General features: G+C 34.8%; 1 protein-coding gene across 1 annotated transcript in view; it reads left to right on the top strand.

Annotated features, from left to right (window-relative positions):
• mEFG1 (mitochondrial translation elongation factor G 1) overlaps positions 1–21,720 on the top strand; it is a 91,970-nt gene that overhangs the window by 21,629 nt on the left and 48,621 nt on the right. The window contains exons 2-3 of the mRNA XM_089108226.1: positions 16,426–16,578; positions 18,660–18,792. Of these exons, the coding sequence (XP_088964352.1) occupies positions 16,426–16,578; positions 18,660–18,792 (286 nt within the window). The remainder of the gene's footprint in view (positions 1–16,425; positions 16,579–18,659; positions 18,793–21,720) is intronic.

Raw genomic sequence — 21,720 nt, 5'->3', positions numbered from 1 at the left:
TGGTTCATACAGTCAAGTCAAGTCAATTCAAAAGTCGGGAAATTTTTGGGGAAGTTATTTAGTATTCATTAAAAAAAGATACTTTCCGAAACAAAAGTTTTTCAAAGCAAAGTAAAAGAGCCATATCAAACTTAGGACGAGGGGAAATAAAATCCTATAATAATTTAAAATCAAAGTGACCATAAATTACAATTAAAGAATAAATGAAACCCAAAACGAACAAAATGAAAATAAATGATATTATCAAACATAAAGATAACAGATACTGATAGAGATGAACAAGTAAAAATTAAACTGTATATTCAAGCCAAATTGAAAACGAACCAAAAATTATTTCAAACAAGATTTTATTTACTGCCCTCTTCCTCCTCCTCTAACCGTAAGAGTTCTAAAGCGTGTTCCGCCATTTGCGTTTTATTGAAACTATTTGTATTCTGAATAGGCCTAGTGTGTTGTGTTTATTTGACTTTTAGACTATTTTCTACAAGATGGCATTTCAAAATTTTGATCGTATGCTTTTGAAGGTAGGGCAGCTAGAGTGCCTTTGGAGAAAGAAAAGTTATAATAATACATTGAAGTCTTATGGCTCTTTACTATAGGCACTGCTAAAGTGATGCCTCAGAAAAATCGCATACATGCAGAAGGTTGGAACTCAATCATGCGTTTGGACGCTAGCATTTCCTCTATTGTATAAAAAAAAATTCCAGTCGTTGTGGGGGTTCAAACCTCTTCGGGTTCAGTATTTATTTTATGTATATAAGACCTTGTTAGTGCTCCGTCCAGCAAGGAGTCATTAACTTAGAAAATAATTACCAAAAATTTTTCTTCTCGAACGTGTAGTGACTTTTTAAAAAGATTTCATGGAACGTTGGATATTTTCTAACAAATGACATTTGACACCCTAAACTAAAAGCCTATTTCAATAAGATAGTTTTCTGTAAGAAGTTTTTACATAGAATAGTTTTATTCTGGGTACATAAAATACTTATAAAAACAATTAAAACGATAAAATTTTGATTGAAGCTTTTCACTTCAGGTATAAAAATTTACTGCAACACAAAATTTAGCTTGAAATGACAAAGTCCAAAAATGAAATAAAACAGAGGCGGATCATTGGTCCATAATAACGTCGAAAACGCTGCAATTTTCTACAAAACACTACACTACACGTTTTTTAAATCCGGTTGTCCCATCAGGCCCTCTTGGCTGCCTAATTACAACGACTCTAGGACCGAGCTCTTCTATTTTGTAGTCTCTACTTCTCCTGCTGGGTGGCACATATACTTTAGACACTTTGATTTTTTCTGGGTTGTCACTCGTTGAAGCCAGTCCCGCATTGGTCAGAATACTGGATTTTCGTTTTCTATTAATCAGCAATAAAAGTTCTTTCATAAATGGCTGAACTAAACAATATTCAACACTGTTGGATTTGTGAAGGATATCTGATATTGAGTGCCATTGAATACCTACAATCTCGTTTTTAACTTTTGGCTCAAATTTGAAGCGTTCATCTACTCCATAATTTACAAAGAGCTTGCAGTATTTATTATATTTACCACGGTGCTCAATCCACTTGTTTGCATCGATGGAGCTTTTGCAGTCATACCCGGTTTCTTCATTCACTTCTCTGATTGCACATTCTATTTCAGTTTCATTATCTTCAATTTTACCTTTTGGAAAACACCATCTTGATTCTCCTCCAACCACTTGCACAAGCAATACTTTGTCACATGTGTCGTTAATTAAAATACATCCAAACGTTTTTATTGCCGCTCTTCGTCTTTGCCATTTGTTGTAAATTGCATTAACGTTTAAGACTTGGCTCCTAAGAAGTCCATCTCGCTCAAATATGTAACGCACGAATCTTTTGAAATCTGGGATCTTCAGTGATACAAGCAGATGTCTATAATCACTATCATACAGAGACCAGTATAGCAACTGAATATTGTTGCAAACTTTGTTCATGTCCCTTTTTTCTTCTTCTGTCATTTTGAGCATAAACTTTTCATTCAACGTACGGCCAACTTCCATTTCGCACTAAAGCGTAGCTTCGACGCTAAAATCACGATATAACTATCTTTAAGCTTAACTCTGTTGAACTAAGTGCAGAATGTCGCGTGCTCATGATATTTATTTTGTGGATGACGTCATTGACCTTGTTTTTCAATGTGGTCTTTTTGTGACGTCATTTTCATTAAATTTGAATGACGTCATTATTGTATATTCTATCCTTTCTAATAGGTATTCTTTTAAAGCTTATTCTATTTTGAGAGTATTTATCAAAGGGGACCATGTCCAAAATATAGTAACTCTTGAAAATAGATTTTTTTTAATTCTGTCTTGCCCAGCATCAGCTGGCTTATGATTTTTTCCTTTGATTACTAGTTCTGGTAAATCAAAGTTTCTCGAGCTTCTCTAATCATGAGGCTCGTAACCAGGTAGCTATGCATGGATTTATCTTGCGGGTCTGTATTTCAAGAGAGGAAAATTTGTAAAAACTAAGGGGTTGCAGTCTCTCAGAAATCGTGTACACCAGGTGGCGCCTGCCAAGGGTGCCAAGTGTGGCGGAACTGTGCCAAGCCTGGCAGAACTTCGCCAAGCGTTGGTGAACTGTGCGGCTCACGTGCCGTTCTGAGATGTAAACCAGGTGGCAAGAAATTGGCCATACCTCTTTAAAATAGCAAAAGAGACGATTCAATGAATATTATAGGAAAATATCATAGGAATATTAAGGAAAGATTTTGTAGCTAGAAATAATTATGGAAGCATTTTGAGGAGGGACAAGTCGAAGCTGTATGCTAGAGAATTCTCCTTCCTGCGAACGTTTATGGCGAAAAACTTGAATATTTCAGCCATTATTAGGCAGGTTAAATTTAAGTTAAGTTTATGATCTGCTTGATGTTAATACAGCTAATTTTAAAGTTTTCAAATGTGACTGTATTCAGTTTTTATCTCTCTTCCCTTCCCTTTCTCCGTTCCTCGATTCTCCTTTTTTCTTTCCTCCTATTCTCTAAAAAAAAAAAAAAAAAAAAATAAAGTGGGTTGTTTTTAAAAAGGAAAAAAAATTGTCTTTTTAAACTTAATTAATTTAAAAAAATTTATACAAGACAAGTTTTTCAAATAAAAATAATGAGTTACATTAAGCCAAGAATTAGGAAAAATAAAGTCAAATAATCTTCCAAGCGCAAAACAATCACAAATCACTATCAATAAATAAATGAAACTCAAAACGAACAGAAATCAGAGGCATTGCCATAGCATTACCTATAGTAAAGGCCATACGACTCCAACTTTTTATTATTCATTTATTTGTCATTATTATTTTTTTTCCCAGAGGCGCTTCATATGGAAGGGGTCGTCGTAGAAACTTCAAAAAGGGCTCATTCGATTGGAAATTCAAAGGGCTAATGCCCTTTTTAATAGTCAAAAGTGATTGGAGGGCAACTAACCCCCTCTCACGCCCACCTTTCCCAAACACATCCAATCAAAATTTTGTGATAGCCATTTTGTTCAACGTAGTTGAAAGTTCTGGAAATTATATATTTGGACATGACACCCCCCCCAAGGTCTTCAGGGCAAGGGTTATAAGTTATGCCCTGGGGGCATATATGGTTCTTATGGAAGGAATGCTGGTATAAACTTTAGAGAGGGCTCATTTGATTGGAAATTGAAAGTTCTAGTTCACTTTTGAAGTGTCAAAAGGTATGGGAGGGTAACCAGGGCCCAGGGAGTAGGCCTTGTAAGTGTTGTCTTGGGGGCGTTTATGGTTCTTATGAAAGGGATGGTCGTATAAGCTTCAGAGAGGGCTCATTCGATTGAAAATTGTAAGTCCTAGTTCACTTTTTAAGAGTAAAAATATATCCGAGGGCAACTAGCACCCCCCCGCCCCCCACACGCACACACGCCCTTTTTTCCTCAAGCCTATCTGATAAAATTTTAAAAATAGCCATTTCATTAAAAAATATTCAAAGGTCAGACAAGAAAAACTCCTGTGTCGACGCAAGCCCCCCATGGCCCGGAGGCAGGCGTTGTAAGTAATGCTCTGGGGGCATATATTGTTTTATAGAAGGGATGCTTGTATAAACTTCGGAGAGGGCTCATTTGATTGGAAATTGAAAGCTCTCGTTCACTTTTTAAGAGTAAAAGAAAATTGGAGGGCAACTAGCCCCCTCCCCCTCCACTCCCCAAATGCATCAGATAACAAAAACTCCGACGTCGACACAGCCCCCCAGGGCCCGAGGGTGGACGATGTAATTTATGCCCGGGGGGCACATATGGTTGTTATGGAAGGGTTGCTCTATAAACTTAATAGAGGGCTCATTTGATTGGAAATTGAAAGTTGTAATTCACTCTTCAAGAGTAAAAAGTGATCGGAGGGTAACTTGCCTCCTCCCACATTCCATTTATTTTTTTCCCAGACGTACTTCATATAGAAGGGGTCGTCGTATAAACTTCAAAGAGGGCTCATTTCAAAGAGGGCAAACTTTTTTCACTTTGATATTCTTACTTTGATACCAGTTTGACTTTCATGAAGATTTCATTTTTTTTTTAAGTTTGTTTTTGAAATGAGGAATTTTTAAAAAATTGAAACTTTTTGCACTAAAAAATGAACAAAAATTAATTAAAAAAAACCTTTCGAAAAATAATTTTTTCAAAGAAAAGTAAAGATTATTTTAAACTTAGGCTCAGAAGATACAAATACCTGTTAAACTTAAAACTCAAACGACCAGAATTTAATATTAAGGAATAAATTAAGCCCAAAATGAACAAAAATTAATTAATCAGTAATAGCAAAAAATATACAACAAGTATTAGAATAAATGAATAAATAGATCTAATAGCGAGTAATGCTTAGATTGAATATGAAAATCAAGCTAAAAACAAAAAAAAATGTTTTGCTATTGAAGTATAAATGAAACAAAACGAACAGAAATTAAATAAACAATCTATGCAAACAAACATACAATAGATAATAATGTAAATGAACAAATAAATCTTAAAGCGAGTGAAACTTGAATTGAATATGCAAATCAAGCTTGAAACGAACAAAAATCACTACAAACAAGAGTTTGGTTATCGCCTCCTTCTCTCACTGTAAAAGTCAAAAACCTGCTGCGTCATCGGCGCTTTACTGAAACCAATTTTATTACAAATATTTTGTTTTGTACTTAATATTGAAAATAAACATTAAAATTAAAGTAAAATTTTGAACTGATGAGCTTTCAGCAATTAATATCATTATTCATCAAATATTCAGTGTTATTTATTAGTTATTTCTAAAGTTGTTCAAGACGAATGTAGTTTCACTGCAAACAAGAGTTTGGATACTGCCCCCTTCCTTAACTAAATAAAAACAAAGCCTACTGCGTCATTGGCGCTTAACTGAAAACGAATTATATTACAAATATTTTCTTTTCCAGTTCTAAGAGCATTGAAAATAAAAATAAAATTACAGTGAAATAAATTCTAAAACTCATGAATATTTCAACAATTAATATCATTATACATCAAATATTCAATTTGACGTTGTTTATACTCCCCAAGACTGTTCAAGACGCATATAGTTTTCAGTAAATCGCCAGTGACGCAGTAGGATTTAGACTTTAACAGTGAGAGAACAAACAAAACAAACAGAAATTAAAATAAATAACAGAGTCAAACTCAAAACGAGCAGAAATTAATGTTAGTAGGGTTGTAAACCCCTATGCTTTCTAAAAGCCAGAATATAATTTGTACTTAAAACGAACCAAAAATTATTTCAAACAAGATTTTATTTACTGCCCTCTTCCCCCTCCTCTAACCGTAAGAGTTCTAAAGCGTGCTCCGCCATTTGCGTTTTATTGAAAACTATTTGTATTTTTAATAGTTTGTTCTGTCTTATTTGACCTTTAGAGTATTTTAACCGGATGGATATTTCAAATTTTGATTGTATGCTTTTGGAGGGAGGGTAACTTGAGTGCCTCTGGAAAAAATAAATTGCATTGAAGCCTTATTGTCAGTAACTGACACGTTGTTGGTAATAGTATATGTATTCGTTAGCCTGTTTTAGTTTTATTTATATTATTTTAGCTTTAGATTCCAGTTTGTTTACGGATAAAATATTCGTTTGATTTTTGTTCTCTTCTTTTCATTCATACTCGACTTTTCCAGATTTATTTCCTTGTTTCGTCTGACAAGTAAATATAATGTATATATATATATATATATATATATATATATATATATATATATATATATATATATATATATATATATATATATATATATATATATATATATATATATATATATATATATATATATATATATATATATATATATATATATATATATGTATATATATATATGTATATATAACGCCACCGTCAGGCTGGTGGCGGCGTTCTGCTGACTTTGAATTAATTTGAGCCAATTCTTTATTGCGTCAACCGCACTGTTTGAGATTTTCTTTTCTCGTGTGGTTAAGGATTTCGATTTTCCTGCTTAGAAATCCAGTGTGATTTCAAAATTAAACAACAAGTGCGTAGACAAATAATTCGCATGGATTCCTTGTGCTCATGGATTCCTTGTGCCCATGAACACCTTGGTATAGAAAATTCAATATTTCTCGAGTTCTTGCCGTAGGCAGGTGTTTATAAATAATAAGGCTTTGATTCCGTGACATAGTCGCATTACCTCAAACGGTAGGTTCTGAAAGTTACCAAGTTCCTAACCGTTAAATTCTGAATTTAATATCGAGGACAATTAATTTGTTTCATTATTGGTCATAAAAGCACTGGAGGTGTAATTACTAGGAGGTGTCTAATTATAGGACGGGGATCTATTTCAGACAACGATATAAATGAATGGATATGAAATTACAAATGCAGGTCTCCCTAGTCACCGTATCAAAAGTTTAATCTATTATACCACCTGGAAAATTTATTTTTCTCTACTAAATCTGTCTAAATTTAATAAGTATTTCATTAGTTTGAATATTTCACCCATATGCAATAGTAACTATTTTAAGTGGATAGACTGTTAATAGTAGAAACATAGTTGCAGTTGCCAATTTTTAGCTTGATTCTAATCAAGGAAAATAGGCTACTGCCCAATCTTGAACTAAGGATTTTAAAATTGAAGTATCTCAATCATGGACAGCTTCAATCACTGAGATGTGTTGTGAAAAACAGTAATCATATTTAAATAGGCTTCGCTATAAGATTGCAGTCATCTAATCCCAACTGTCTGTATCAGGTCCAAGATTGAGAACTTGCTGTCCTTGTTTAGGGAAGATACATTTTGGTCAAAACATTTGTCCAAGTTCACAAACTGTCCAAGTACTGGGCGTTTTTATTCTAAATCCTCTTTCATGTAGTAGATATGATCTGGCTGTTCCAGCCACTTTCGCACATTATCTCACCCGTCACTCATAGTCGTCACGCTGACCTCTGCAGTGGGTTCTACCTTCTCCCTAATGGCCCTCATAGATGATTTTACAAAGTTGCCAACTGCAACCCAAATAAAAACTAAGAGAACAATACCCAAGAGAACTGTCAGAGTTGCCATCAACAGTCACTGTCTGAACCTTTCAAGTTTCATTTTCACCCTCAGTGCTGTCTTCTCACCAAATCTCTTCACAGCCTGCTTCTTTGTTTTCTTGCTGTTGTTGCTTCAATTTTTTTCCACCTCTTCTTTGCCTTCCTTGTAGCAAAGGCAGCTTCAAACTTGGCTTTCACTGATGTATCAGTAAGCACTTTTGTTCTGCCCTCCCTTCCTCCTTTGAAGCATTTTGTTTTCTTGGTGGTTCTGGGATGTGGTTGTACTTCCTCAGATTTGACTATCCTATTTCACAGTGGCTGCAAAATCACAGGGATTACTGAAAGCATTGGGTGAGAGGATGGCAGTGTAGGTAGGGATGGGGTTGGAGTTAGAACCTCTAGTGAGCACGGCAATTTGCCGCCAACTTCATGGGCTAAAAAACATTTGGTTGATCTATATTTAAGACCACAGATCTTTATTATCAAAACCATCTAGATTGAAGGGGATATACCTTTCAAATCCCTTCTAGATATTTGATAGTATGAAAGCTAAGGGAAAGATTTTCCTACTAATCCAGCTGTGATGTAAATGGTGACACTTCTTCTCGATGGTGACGGTTGCTTGATGAAAAAAATACTACTAATTTTGATAATTAACTTTGTTAGGAATACATAGCTGCTAGATATTTTAACTATTATGCAAGGGTTCTGAAATGCCACTGCCATTTCGTTTCTACCAGATTTCTACTTCTCTTGATGAATAACGAAGAAGACCAGCGTCCAGGCTGCGAATCGCAAAGTTTCTATCTTATGAATAGGTCGAAATATGATGTGAATTAAAGCTGGGATTTGAGACTGGGATTTAATGACTGATCAAAAAAAATTAATTTGGTCAACAAATATCGCGCCAGTGCTCCTATTTTTTTACCTCCACCGCCGCCGACCTTCCCTATTGGCACGGCGCCGGAGTGTAGTTGTATAATAGAAATCTCAAAAAAAAAAATATAAGGCAGCGTCATTCGGCCAGGGGGGGTTGGCGCCCTCCTCTGCCTTCCCCCTTATGGGCGCCCATGTTTCATGGAATTTTGATTATTATCTATCAAATGAGATTTGACACACTAAAATAAAAGCCTATTTCAATAACATGGAGTTTCTGTAAGAAGATTTCCATAGAATGGTTTTATTCTGGTTGCATGAAATACGTATAAAAACAGTTCAAACGATTAAATTTTGCTTGAAGCATCTCACTTCAGACATAATTTTTTTAAATTTACTGCAACAAAAAATTTACTCCAAATTCTATTGTCCAAAAATTAAATAAAAATGAAGACGGATCATTGGTCTATGATAATTTTCAAAACACTGCAAATTTCTACAAAACACTACACTACATGGTTAAAATACTCTTTTTTTAAACCTTTGGTTCCATCCGGTCCTCTTGGCTGCCTAATTGCAATGATTCTGGGACAGGGCTCTTTTTTTCTATAGTTCCTACTTCTTTTGCATTTAAGAATTATGAGGAACTAGGAATTGCAATTTTGTCTGGGTTGTCACTAGTTGAAGCCGATGCTGCATTAGTCAGTATATTTGATTTCTTTTTTCTATTAATCATCAATAACAGTTCTTTCATAAATGGCTGAACTAGGCAATATTCTACACTGTTAGATTTATAAAGGATGTCTGATATTGAGTGCCATTTTAAATCTAGAATTTCGTATTTAACTTTTGGCTCAAATTTGAATTTTTCATCTACTCCATAGATAATAAAGAGCTTGCAGTATTTCTTCCGTTTGCCAGAATGCTCAATCCACTTGTTTGCATCGATGGAACTTTCGCAGTTGTACCCGGTTTCTTCATTCACTTCCCTGACTGCACATTCTATTTCAGTTTCGTTTTCTTCAATTTTACCTTTTGGAAAACTCCATCTTGATTCTCCTCCAACCACTTGCACAAGCACTACTTTGTCACATGTTTCGTTAATTAAAATACATCCATACGTTTTTATTGCCGCTCTTCGTCTTTGCCATTTGTTGTAAATTGCATTCACTTTTGAGACGTGGCTCTTCAGAACTCCGTCTCGCTCAAATATGAAATAAGTAAACCTTTTGCAATCTTTGATCTTCTGTGATACAAGTAGGTGTCTATAATCACTACCATAGAGGGACCAGTATAACAACTGAATATTGAGGCAAACTTTATCCATGACCCTTTTATCTTCTTCTGTCATTTTGAGCATAAGCTTTTCACTCAATATAGAACCAACTTCCATTTCGCACTAGTACTTTGCTTAAATGCTAAAATCACGATGTAATTATCTATTAGTTTAATTGTGTTAAACTGAGTGCAGTATATCGCGTGCTCCTGATATTTATTTCGTGGATGACGTCATCATCCTTGTATATCATTGTGCTCTATTTATGACATCATCTACATTAAACTTGAATGATGTCATTATTATATACTATATACTTTATAATATATATCCTTCTAAAACTGGTTTTATTTTGGGGGGTATTTATTACAGGGGACCAAAGCAAGGAAAATAAGGTAATAAAGAAAGAATCTTTATTTTTCTTGTAAAAATCTGTAAGACTAGTTTAATTATTTAAAAATTGCAATTAGAAATATATAAAAAAAAGATATGGATAAAAAAGATAAAAACGAAAAAGTAAGGAAAAATTGAGAAATAAAAACTTATAATAAAAAAATTAAAATTAAAACATAAATAAAAAAGAAACGTAAAAAAAGCCAATAAACAGAGCAAAGTAGAATGCTCACCACCAGTGGAACATAAAATCATATTGCTTTTACATGCTTCCGTAGCTGCTGAAATATTTAAGTCAATGTACTATTTACAAGTAAAACCTTGTCTTTGCAAAAAATTTTAGTTCATACTACTGCAAGTGCTTTAGGGTTCTGCACTTTAAAAGCACCCTTTCTTGTGGCAACAATTTAATTATCCCTGATGATTTATTCCTTTCGCAGAATGCAGGAAGGCCCCTACAAAAAATTTCCTAGGTTTAAAAGCTACAGAATTTTAAAAACAAAAAAATACACCTTAATAAAGAAAAATTGCTACAATAAAAACTTCTGGGAAAAAAAGGATGCATAGGCTTTTTAATCGAAGGTGGGGATCGTCAAAAGAGTAAGGGCAACTAATTTATAAACTAGAGAAAATTATGTGATAATCGTGAAAATTCATACATTTCAGATGTAAAGGGGCTGAGTGTCCTCCCTGAGAGAGCTTTGTATAATTTTTCTTTAAAAATATTTATTAAGGAAATGGATCTTCACACATCTCTTGCGAAGTCAACCACTTTGCAAGAGCATTAATATTTATTTATGTTTATAATAATTTTATTGATGCAGCTAAACACATTCACTTGATGAAAAAGGTGTGCTTTTAACCCGAAGCTATTCTGTTTTAGTAAAGATTGAGCAAACATACCAATTCTCTTGGAAGCAAATTTTCCTTTTGAAAGAATGTAATTATAAATTTCTGGTAATTAAATCTGTGTAGTTTGTCGTGTTTATTTTATTTGCGATGCAAATTAATTTAGTCGAAACAAGGAGTTAATTCTTAATCCATTGTAAAACCACAATATCTGATTGAACAGTATAGGTACCTCACGGTTTAGTCCACAAAATTAAAACAATGTCAAAACCAAACACTTTATCATGGGCAGCGCACTAGCGCTGCCTAAGTAAAGAACGATGTATGCACAATGTGTTTTTTTTTCTTCTTCTTCTTCAGTCAGGCACTTCGTATCGAAGAAGTTGTCTTAGAACCTTTGAAAATGGCTCATTCGATTGGAAATTGGAGTGGCTAGTGCCCTTTTTAACAGTCGAAAGTGATTGGAGGGCAACTAGCCCGGCCCCCCCCCCCCCGCCCATCATTCCCCATTAACACATCCAATCAAAATTTTGAGATAACCATTTTGTTCAACGTAGTTGATTTCCCGATAGATAATATGCTGTTGAGGAGGACACTCCCCCACAACCCTCAGGGCAAGGGTTTTAAGTTATACCCTCGGGGCATATAAGGTTTTTATAGAAGGCGTTGTCGTAGAGACTTCAAAATATGCTCATTCGATTAGCAATTCGAAGGACTAGTCCTTTATTATACTCAAAAGTGTTTGGAAAGCAACTAGTCCCCCCCCCACGCCCATCATTCCCCCAAACACATCCAATCAAAATTTTGTTTTTGAGGAGGACACTCCCCCACAACCCTCAGGGCAAGGGTTGCCCTGGGGGCATATAAGGTTTTTATAAAAGGCGTTGTCCTTGAAACTTCAAAAAAGGCTATTTCGATTGGAAATTCAAAGGGCTACTGCCCTTTTTAATAGTCGAAAGTAATTTAAGGGCAACTAGCCCCCCCCCCCACGCCCTTCCTTTCCCCAAACACATCCAATCAAAATTTTGAGATAGCCATTTTGTTCAGCATAGTTGATTTCCAGATAGAAAATATGTTTTTGAGGAGGACACTCCCCCACAACACTCGGGGCAAGGGTTTTATGTTATGCCCTGATGCCATATAAGAATGATGTTGGCACAATGTACTATATATTATTTTTTTTCCTTTAGAGCTGGACACTTCATATGGAAGAGCTCGTCGTAGAAACTTCAAAAGGGGCTCAGTCGATTGGAAATTGAGAGTTCTAGTGCCCTCTTTAATAGTCGAAAGTGATTGGAGGGTAACTAGCCACCCCCCACGACCATCATCCCCCCAAACACATCGAATCAAAATTTTGAGATAGCCATTTTGTTCAGCGTAGTTGATTTCCAGAGAGAAAATATATTTTTGAGGAGGACACTCCCCCACAACCCTCGGGGCAAGGGTTTTAAGTTATGCCCTGGGGGCATATAAGGTTTTTATAGAAGGCGCTGTCGTAGAAACTTTAAAAAAGGCTCATTCGATTGGAAATTCAAAGGGCTAGTGCCCTTTTCAATAGTCGAAAGTGATTGGACGGCAACTAGCCCTCCCCCACGTCCGTCATTTCCCCAAACACATCCAATCAAAATTTTGAGATAGCCATTTTGTTCAGCTTAGTTGATTCCACGATAGAAAATGTGTTTTTGAGGAGGACACTCCCCCACAGTCCTCAGGGCAAGGGTGTTAAGTTATGCCCTGGGGGCATATAAGGTTTTTAAAGAAGGCGTTGTCGTAGAAACTTCAAAAAAAGCTCATTCGATTGGAATTCAAAGGGCTAGTACCCTTTTTAATTGTCGAAAATGATTGGAAGTTTTTGATGTGGAACTTTTTCCACAAAATAAGTTTTTCAAAGAAAAGTAAAGAACTCCAATAAACAAAAAATGAGCAAATATTAAAACAAATAATATACCAAGCGTGAAACTACCACATATCAGCATCGATAAATAAATGAAACTCAAAACGAGCAGAAATTAACATAAATTGGGTTCAAAACCCCTATGCCTTTCCAAGGCCAGAACATAATTTGCACTTTACTGAAAAAAATATAAATGTTTTTACTTTTATAACTTTAATAAATCAAATAATTTTAACGTTCTATTTTTCTCCATGACCACACTGCCTTTTCTATGACGAAATCAATAAGAATTCCAAATAGGGATAGGTCCTTTTATTAGACAGTGAAACGGTCCTTTTATTAGAGTCCATATTCCAAATATGGACTCTCCTATTCGGAAAGTCCATAGCCTATTCCGTTACCATTGTGGTCTTGTTTTTCAAAACTTCGACGACAAATAAAGAACAAATTAAACTGTGGCTCGATACATTGCTTTAAAAACTTCTTTTCAGAATGTTTACATAATTAATTATAAGAAAAAACATAAATTCACCCAATATTGCAATTGCTCACTCTGGCAAGACTGGATTTCCCCAGGTCAAGAAAGAAAAAAAAACAATTAACAAACAGGGCATGACATATTACAAGATGCAAGACAAAAGAGAAATATATTATAAGGGCTGGGTCAGGGACCATCAGTGGGTGGGGTGCATTGTCAGGAAGGCAACCACGATGTTTGGAAAGAGCATAAAATTACAAGGGCTGGGTCAGGGACCATCAGTGGGTGGGGTGCATTGTCAGGAAGGCGACCACGATGTTTGGAAAGAGCATAAAATTATAAGGGCTGGGTCAGGGAACATCAGTGGGCGGGGGTGCATTGTCAGGAAGGCAATCACGATGTTTGGAAAGAGAATAAAATTATAAGGGCTGGGTCAGGGACCATCAGTGGGTGGGGTGCATTGTCAGGAAGGCAACCACGATGTTTGGAAAGAGCATAAAATTATAAGGACTGGGTCAGGGACCATCTGTGGGTGGGGTGCATTGTCAGGAAGGCAACCATGATGTTTGGAAAGAGCATAAAATTATAAGGGCCGGGTCAAGGACCATCAGTGGGTGGGGTGCATTGTCAGGAAGGCAACCACGATGTTTGGAAAGAGCATAAAATTATAAATGCTGGGTCAGGGACCATCAGTGGGTGGGGTGCATTGTCAGGAAGGCAACCACGATGTTTGGAAAGAGCATAAAATTATAAGGGCTGGGTCAGGAACCATCAGTGGGTGGGGTGCATTGTCAGGAAGGTAAGCACGATGTTTGGAAAGAGCATAAAATTATAATGGCTGGGTCAGGGACCATCAGTGGGTGGGGTGCATTGTCAGGAAGGCAACCACGATGTTTGGAAAGAGCATAAAATTATAAGGGCTGGGTCAGGGACCATCAGTGGGTGGGTGCTTTAGGGTTCTGCACTTTAAAAGCACCCTTTCTTGTGGCAACAATTTAATTATCCCTGATGATTTATTCCTTTCGCAGAATGCAGGAAGGCCCCTACAAAAAATTTCCTAGGTTTAAAAGCTACAGAATTTTAAAAACAAAAAAAAATACACCTTAATAAAGAAAAATTGCTACAATAAAAACTTCTGGGAAAAAAAGGATGCATAGGCTTTTTAATCGAGGGTGGGGATCGTCAAAAGAGTAAGGGCAACTAATTTATAAACTAGAGAAAATTATGTGATAATCGTGAAAATTCATACATTTCAAATGTAAAGGGGCTGAGTGTCCTCCCTGAGAGAGCTTTGTATAATTTTTCTTTAAAAATATTTATTAAGGAAATGGATCTTCACACATCTCTTGCGAAGTCAACCACTTTGCAAGAGCATATTGTCAGGAAGGCAACCACGATGTTTGGAAAGAGCATAAAATTATAAGGGCTGGGTCAGGGACCATCAGTGGGTGGGGTGCATTGTCAGGAAGGCAACCACGATGTTTGGAAAGAGCATAAAATAATAAGGGCTGGGTCAGGGACCATCAGTGGGTGGTGTGCATTGTCAGGAAGGCAACCACGATGTTTGGAAAGAGCATAAACTTATAAGGGCTGGGTCAGGAACCATCAGTGGGTGGGTTGCATTGTCAGGAAGGCAAGCACGATGTTTCGAAAGAGAATAAAATTATAAGGGCTGGGTCAGGAACCATCAGTGGGTGGGTTGCATTGTCAGGAAGGCAACCACGATGTTTGGAAAGAGCATAAAATAAGGAATCTAATGGCACTCTTTTTAAGCAGGTTTCCTTTAAATGTGGTCAACCGCAGACAATTTGTCTCAAATGATGATTATACATGATATGGCTGGCTTTATATGAAGCGGTTTGTTGTACAAAAATCACACATTCTAGGGCTATAATAGAAGGAAGGTTAAGTTTATTTGGCCATGTTTTACTAATTAAGAATTATGAATTGAAAAAAATGTGCTTGCTGGCCATCTTATTTGGGCCAAATGAATGCAGGGTCATCCCCAATCAGAGGGAGAAGCAGGGTGCTAATTCATGAACATGTCTTTTAAAATATACGAATATCTATTAAAAACTATGCCTACCTGGGAGTATTTTTTTAAGAGAGTGAGATTAGCCTTGACTTAAGACCCATCTGTCCTTAAATGTTGTCTTGGGGTCTCTTTCTTTGGCGGGTGTATGCCTTCAAGACAAATATGCCTTTTAGATGTATACTTTGTGATCTTCTTCTAGACAAAGTAGGTCTTGGAAAGATGCTAATTGCAAGGTAAGATTGGTAGCTGAAAAAATAGACCCCAGAGAGCAGGTAGATGTAGAAATCCAGGCTCTTAGTTTTTGTTCTATTCTATTTCCTCAAAGTTTTGTTCATCTAGTCTAACTGAAATATTTTTTTTTTTCATAGGCACTGTCCTTAGATTGGAATGAATGAATGGTTTATTTAAAACGGCAGCTTAAAAGATTAAGCAGCCGAATTGGCGTTCTGGTCAAATAAATGTAAAGAAAAAACAAGGTCAGTAACCACATAAAATACTGTCATACTGAGTGTAAAGGTGGGAATATTTCACAATTTCCCAAGTAAGTAAAATTTGATTTGAGAAAACTCACTTGAAAGTTGATTTATTAAGTAATAGCTTGCAAGTAATCAAAAATGAAGCTTCATACAAGTAACTCAAGTAAGCATATCAAATTTGCTAAAATAGCTGAGGAATGCCTGCCACCGTTGTTTCTGTGTGACATCCAAACAAAATACTATAATTCGAAAATTTAATAAATTGTTAAGCAGAATATTTTGATTTCTCAAACTCTTATATCCTTATATCCATACATCCTTTTATTTTAAAATCGGAACGATGGGACTTCAGATTTAAGAAAGCTTACTGAATGCAGCTTTTCCATAAATTGTACATTTTCTAAAGATTTGAACATAATTATAATAAGAATAGAGCCAATGTACCTTGAAGAATTGCAAGCTCATAAAAAATAATTAAAAAAGGAGTTGCTTTGAATTTGAACAAGTGCTTCATTATGTATTTATATTGTTGAAATGATTATTTTGTTAATTTTGTTAAATGGTTTCTGTTCAGTATTAAATCCAAGTCATTCGTAGAAAAAGTGATATAAATTTACTTCATTTTTAGTACATAAGATGGGCGTCATCAGCAAAACTTGCAGAGCATAAAGAACTTTCAAAAATTCGAAATATCGGAATTTCTGCTCACATTGACTCTGGAAAAACCACATTAACTGAAAGAATCCTGTTTTATACTGGAAGAATTGATGAAATTCATGAGGTATGCATTTTTTATTATTTTGCTTTGTTTTCTTTCCCATGGTTCCATAAATATAATTTTTAACTAAATGTAATTTGATTAAATTGCATAATTAGTATTCTCAATATAGCAATTTCCATAAAGACACGCTAAAAACTATCAAGAGAAACCAGCCAGTGGTTGCACTTGAAGCTGAAGCTGAAGCTAAAAGCAACCACTTGAAGTAGCTCATTTCAACTCACAGAGTGAGTCAAAAGTAAAAGGGCTGAATAGTCTCGACCGAAAAGCCCACGTTTTCTGAAAAAGAAGAAGAAGATACCTGATTATTAGATATTTTGCTAAATATAAATGCTACTATAATTAAATCTATCTTGCAAGTTGCTCTTAAATTCTTTGTACTTTTTTTTAGAAAGACCACAGCACAAAATGCCATTTTTTTCTTATGTAACAGCTCTTAAAGCCTGCAGGCAGGCTTAAACATTTATCATTTGAAAAATTAAACAAAAGCAAAGCAAAAGTAATGATGAATATACTAAACAAGCAAAAGCAAGATAAATAAGGGAAAGCACTAGTACAAATAGTATTTAAATGTTACACTTAGGTTGTTCTAAATACAAATCGTGAAAGTTATTATGGTTTCTTGTTTTAATTTTAAGGCAGACTTTCAGACAGCTCTAGGTGAGTAGTAAGTCATCTTTGTTATTATTATTATAATCTGCTTTGGTGATTTTACAGCTCTGCATTCAAGATATGCAGGCAGGCTTAATCATTTATCTAGGTGATTTTACACTAGAATATTCACAATTTTAATTAAAGATTTGGCATGTCTGGTTGTTGGCTGTTGTAGCAGAATAATTTGAGCCGGGAGGAAATGTGTTAAATGCGTTCACTTTTCTTTTGAACTGTCACCTTCTTCCTTTCAAATCTGCATCCATTTTTGTGTTGTATCTTGTAGTGTGTTACTGAAGAATTAGCTTCTGATCTTTGTTCAGCTTCTGATATTGTTTGCAACTACTTGCTACATTATATATATATATATATATATATATATATATATATATATATATATATATATATATATATATACTTTTTGATATACTTGTACGCAGTAGCCCCGAGGGTTACAACTTAATAACTTCAGTTGTTTCTGATACTCACTTTTGACAACTTGAATGCACACAGTGCCTTCTATTTTAGTTTTTATACTCATGGACATTCCCTGAAAGTTTCAACTTAATTAGAGTTTTAACTTCTAGATATTGCATCTAGATGCAAAAACAGGCCCCACTAGTGGGACATAGCAATATTTTGCTGGATTAGGGACAGGACATGCACCTTTCGGCTGTCGCATTCATTATGCATTTAAAGAGGAAAAAAGATATGTGATAGTATTGTAATAACGTCATATATTGTAGAAAATTCCGACAATGTTTCGCTGGTAAAAATATGCCTAGAAGACGACCCGAAAAACAACAACAAGTTAATCGTCTTTTGAGCTTCCTTCATGTGAATAAACGTAAAATTTTGAATGACAAATTTAACTATCATGATAAGGGGCACCAGGATTTTAGAAATGCCTAGGTGGTGCAAGGCCCAAATTCGGCTGGGGACCACTGATCTAGATGCATTGATGCAATTCCTAATATGATTTTCCATCATTTTAGATTTTGTAGAGGCGTCAACTCACGAAAGTTATGGGGAGGGAGCAACATATAATTTTCAAAATCAAGGGGGAGTGGGAAGGCAAATTCGTCAGTTTTTAAATGAAAATACCATAAAACAATTTTTAATAAAAATACCCCCCCCCCCTCAAAAAAAAACTTTTCAAAGTGTAGGGGGGAGCGACAAAAGATCCAGGTTGAGGGGCAAATGCCCTCCCTGCCATTGAGCTTGTGATGCGATTTTTATCCATAATTGAAAATTTTCTCACCCTATTACAAAGTCTATTTTGCTTAAAAGATGACCGTTGTATTGGTTAATATCCTTGTCAGGTTTTTTAAAATTAAGTTGCTTGCTACAGCCTGAAAAATAGATGACTATAATAGAGAGCAAATGGATTGTTAAAATACTTGAATTGAGTGACATCTCAGCTTTATTTTTAGGTTAAAGGGAAAGATGGTGTTGGAGCCACAATGGACTCAATGGAACTAGAGAGACAAAGAGGGATTACCATTCAATCAGCCGCAACCTATACGATCTGGAAGGATCACAATATTAATATTATCGATACTCCTGGTAAGTCTCTATATCTCTAACTTTCCCTCTCTTTCTCTCTTTCTCTTTCTCTCTTTCTCTCTCTCTTTCTCTCTCTGTATCTCTCTCTTTATCTCTCTCTTTCTCTCTCTCTTTCTCTCTTTCTCTCTCTCTCTCTCTCTCTCTCTCTCTCTCTCTCTCTCTCTCTCTCTCTCTCTCTCTCTCTCTCTCTCTCTCTCTCCCTCTCTCTTTCTTTTTCTTTATCTCTCTCTCCCTCAAATAAGTTCCAGGGTAGCACGGACTAGACATAACAGTGAAAACAAAAAGGAGAAAATTCGCAGCAAGGGTATTTTAAATAGTAATGAAAGTACCGAAAATCACAAGAAAAAAAAAAAATAACATGAAAAAAAAACTGAGCAAGATCCAATTTAAATGCATTTATTAACTAATCCACAAAATGTTAAAATAGATCAACAAATCAAAGGCTAATAGGATATTCGCTGCTAGGGATAACATGAGAGGAATTCCCTTGGAATTTGTTAGTTATAGGCATGACTACACAGGAGATTGGTCGAGGGGACCATTTGTGGGAAAAGATGGCTGTAAATTACTAATTTGTGTTTTGACTCCTCTGATCTGAATTTTGTATTTAATAATGATATCATGCAAAACAAATAGGCAAAAATTTAGCGCAGGTTATATTGACTGTCTCTATTATGTAGACCATTTATTGCATATTGTTCACTGGAATATAATATTTTTCATTTACCCGCCTTCCCCGACCACCAGAAGTAAACTTCTTAGGGATGTAGTAATATTGCCTATTCGTATGTCCTATTTGTTGCCTATTCGTATATTTCAAAGATATATTCATATGCTTACCTGCACAGAAGGGAGGGGGAGGATAGGGTCGGATCAAAAAATTCACTGTAATTGAATCTACTTTTTTTCCTGGTTCTGAATCTGCTTTTTCTGAAGTAAAGATAATTCGTTAGTATGAAGTTTGCTCTTCAGAAGTCATTTCTCTAAGAATTTTTGTATCATTTTGGAAAAATGAGCAAATGCCTCAAAAAAAAGGAAATTTTTTATGAACATTATACTGTAGTATTCAAAAGGTTTTAGAATCTTTTAGGAGCTGGTTTCAACAAGAATACGAAATTTAGCTTTTTTCGAAAAGTCTAGTCACATATGTTATTTATTTATTCATTTTACAGGAGTGATTTTGTTAAGTCAGCAGTAAAAGGTTACTGGGAGTGTTTCATTTGAGCAAGAATCTACGGGCCTTTAAGTAACTAAAGAGATCACGCCACACCAAACTACTAACATCTGATATTTTGAGCTTCAAAAAATTAATTTTGACCAGAATATTTCCAAGATGCTTTCAAGCAAATAGCCCTGTTGTAGCAGAGTGGATTGATATTCTGCTTGGCGATATGCGGCCAGGGATCAATCTCCACCCCAGCAATGACAGGCTTGCCACTTGTCCCTGTAAAAAAATACCCAGCATCTGAAACGTCGATTCGAAGCCCTATGCGCCAGCATGGCTCTGGAGGATCTTATTCTTATCCTTATCAAGCAAGTGCTAGCAAAAATTTTGTTTGTACCTAATTTTAGACGTCATACTGGCACACGATGGTCATTGGTCTCTGAATATATACTCAGCTTATAAAATGAACCGTTGTTATGGACCTTTTGTTCGACAGAACTAATGGCTATACCGTATTGCATAGTTGCGCATTATTATTGTCAAGGTGGCTTGATTTCTTTTTATGGTGGGGGACACATAAGACCTCAAAAAGTTGTATTTGTATGCCGAAGTCCTCCAGGTATATATTGAGGGGGTATTTAACACCTGACCTTCCTTCATTTGGGGAAACATATTTTAAGTAAGAATGTAAAATGAATTCTGAGGGGTTACAGCTCCTTCTAATTGCATAAGCAGCTATTTCTACTGGGAAACGTTTGTTTTTTAGTTCTCCATGCGGAAGGAAAGAGCGACGTTGGACTTTGTAACGAGAAAAATCATCCCATGTTAGAGGGAGGCTCCCATCATCTAAAGCCCTGCTCTTTACGGTTAAAATTCAACATATTCTATATGTTGATCATATTCTCTACGAGGCACAATTCAAAGCGTAAAATGGTTAGGCTGAATTGGGTAATGGGGCCCTTCTTATATGGGTTTTCTTTGTTTTACGATTTAACGTCGCTCTCCTTTCGTATGATAAACTTTTCTTCTTTTTTAATACACAAATTGCGTAACGTCAGACATTGTTTCTTCAAATATGCGTGTATTCCTTTTTTTAGACTTTGGATTGAAAACTAAGATCCTTTTCACTACTAGATTTTGAAATCATAGTTCTTCTCTCTTTTCTATTACCCTCCTCTCCCCTTCCTGTTTGTCAGTCCGGGGGTACGCTTGTGTCTTCGGGTTTATATATATATATATATATATATATATATATATATATATATATATATATATATGTACCACTCTTAAGTGAACCTAGATCAACCCAACTTATATATATATAAATATATATATATACATACATATATATATATATATATATATATATATATATATATATATATATATATATATATATATATATATATATATATATATATATATATATATATATTTATATTTATATATATATATATATACTATATATACATATATATATATATATATATATATATATATATATATATATATATATATATATATATATATATATATATATATATATATATATATATATATATATATATATATATATATATATATATATATATATATATATATATATATATATATATATATATATATAAATATAAATATATATATATATATATATATATATATATATATATATAATATATATATATATATATATATATATATATATATATATATATATATATATATATATATATATATATATATATATATATATATATATATAT

The sequence above is a fragment of the Artemia sp. Qi Xiang Cuo genome, chromosome 2, assembly GCF_049724085.1.
Source record: "Artemia sp. Qi Xiang Cuo chromosome 2, ASM4972408v1, whole genome shotgun sequence".
Lineage (NCBI taxonomy): Eukaryota > Metazoa > Arthropoda > Branchiopoda > Anostraca > Artemiidae > Artemia > Artemia sp. Qi Xiang Cuo.
The sequence above is the reverse complement of the archived record's forward strand: the minus strand, read 5'-3'. Positions and strand labels throughout refer to the sequence as shown.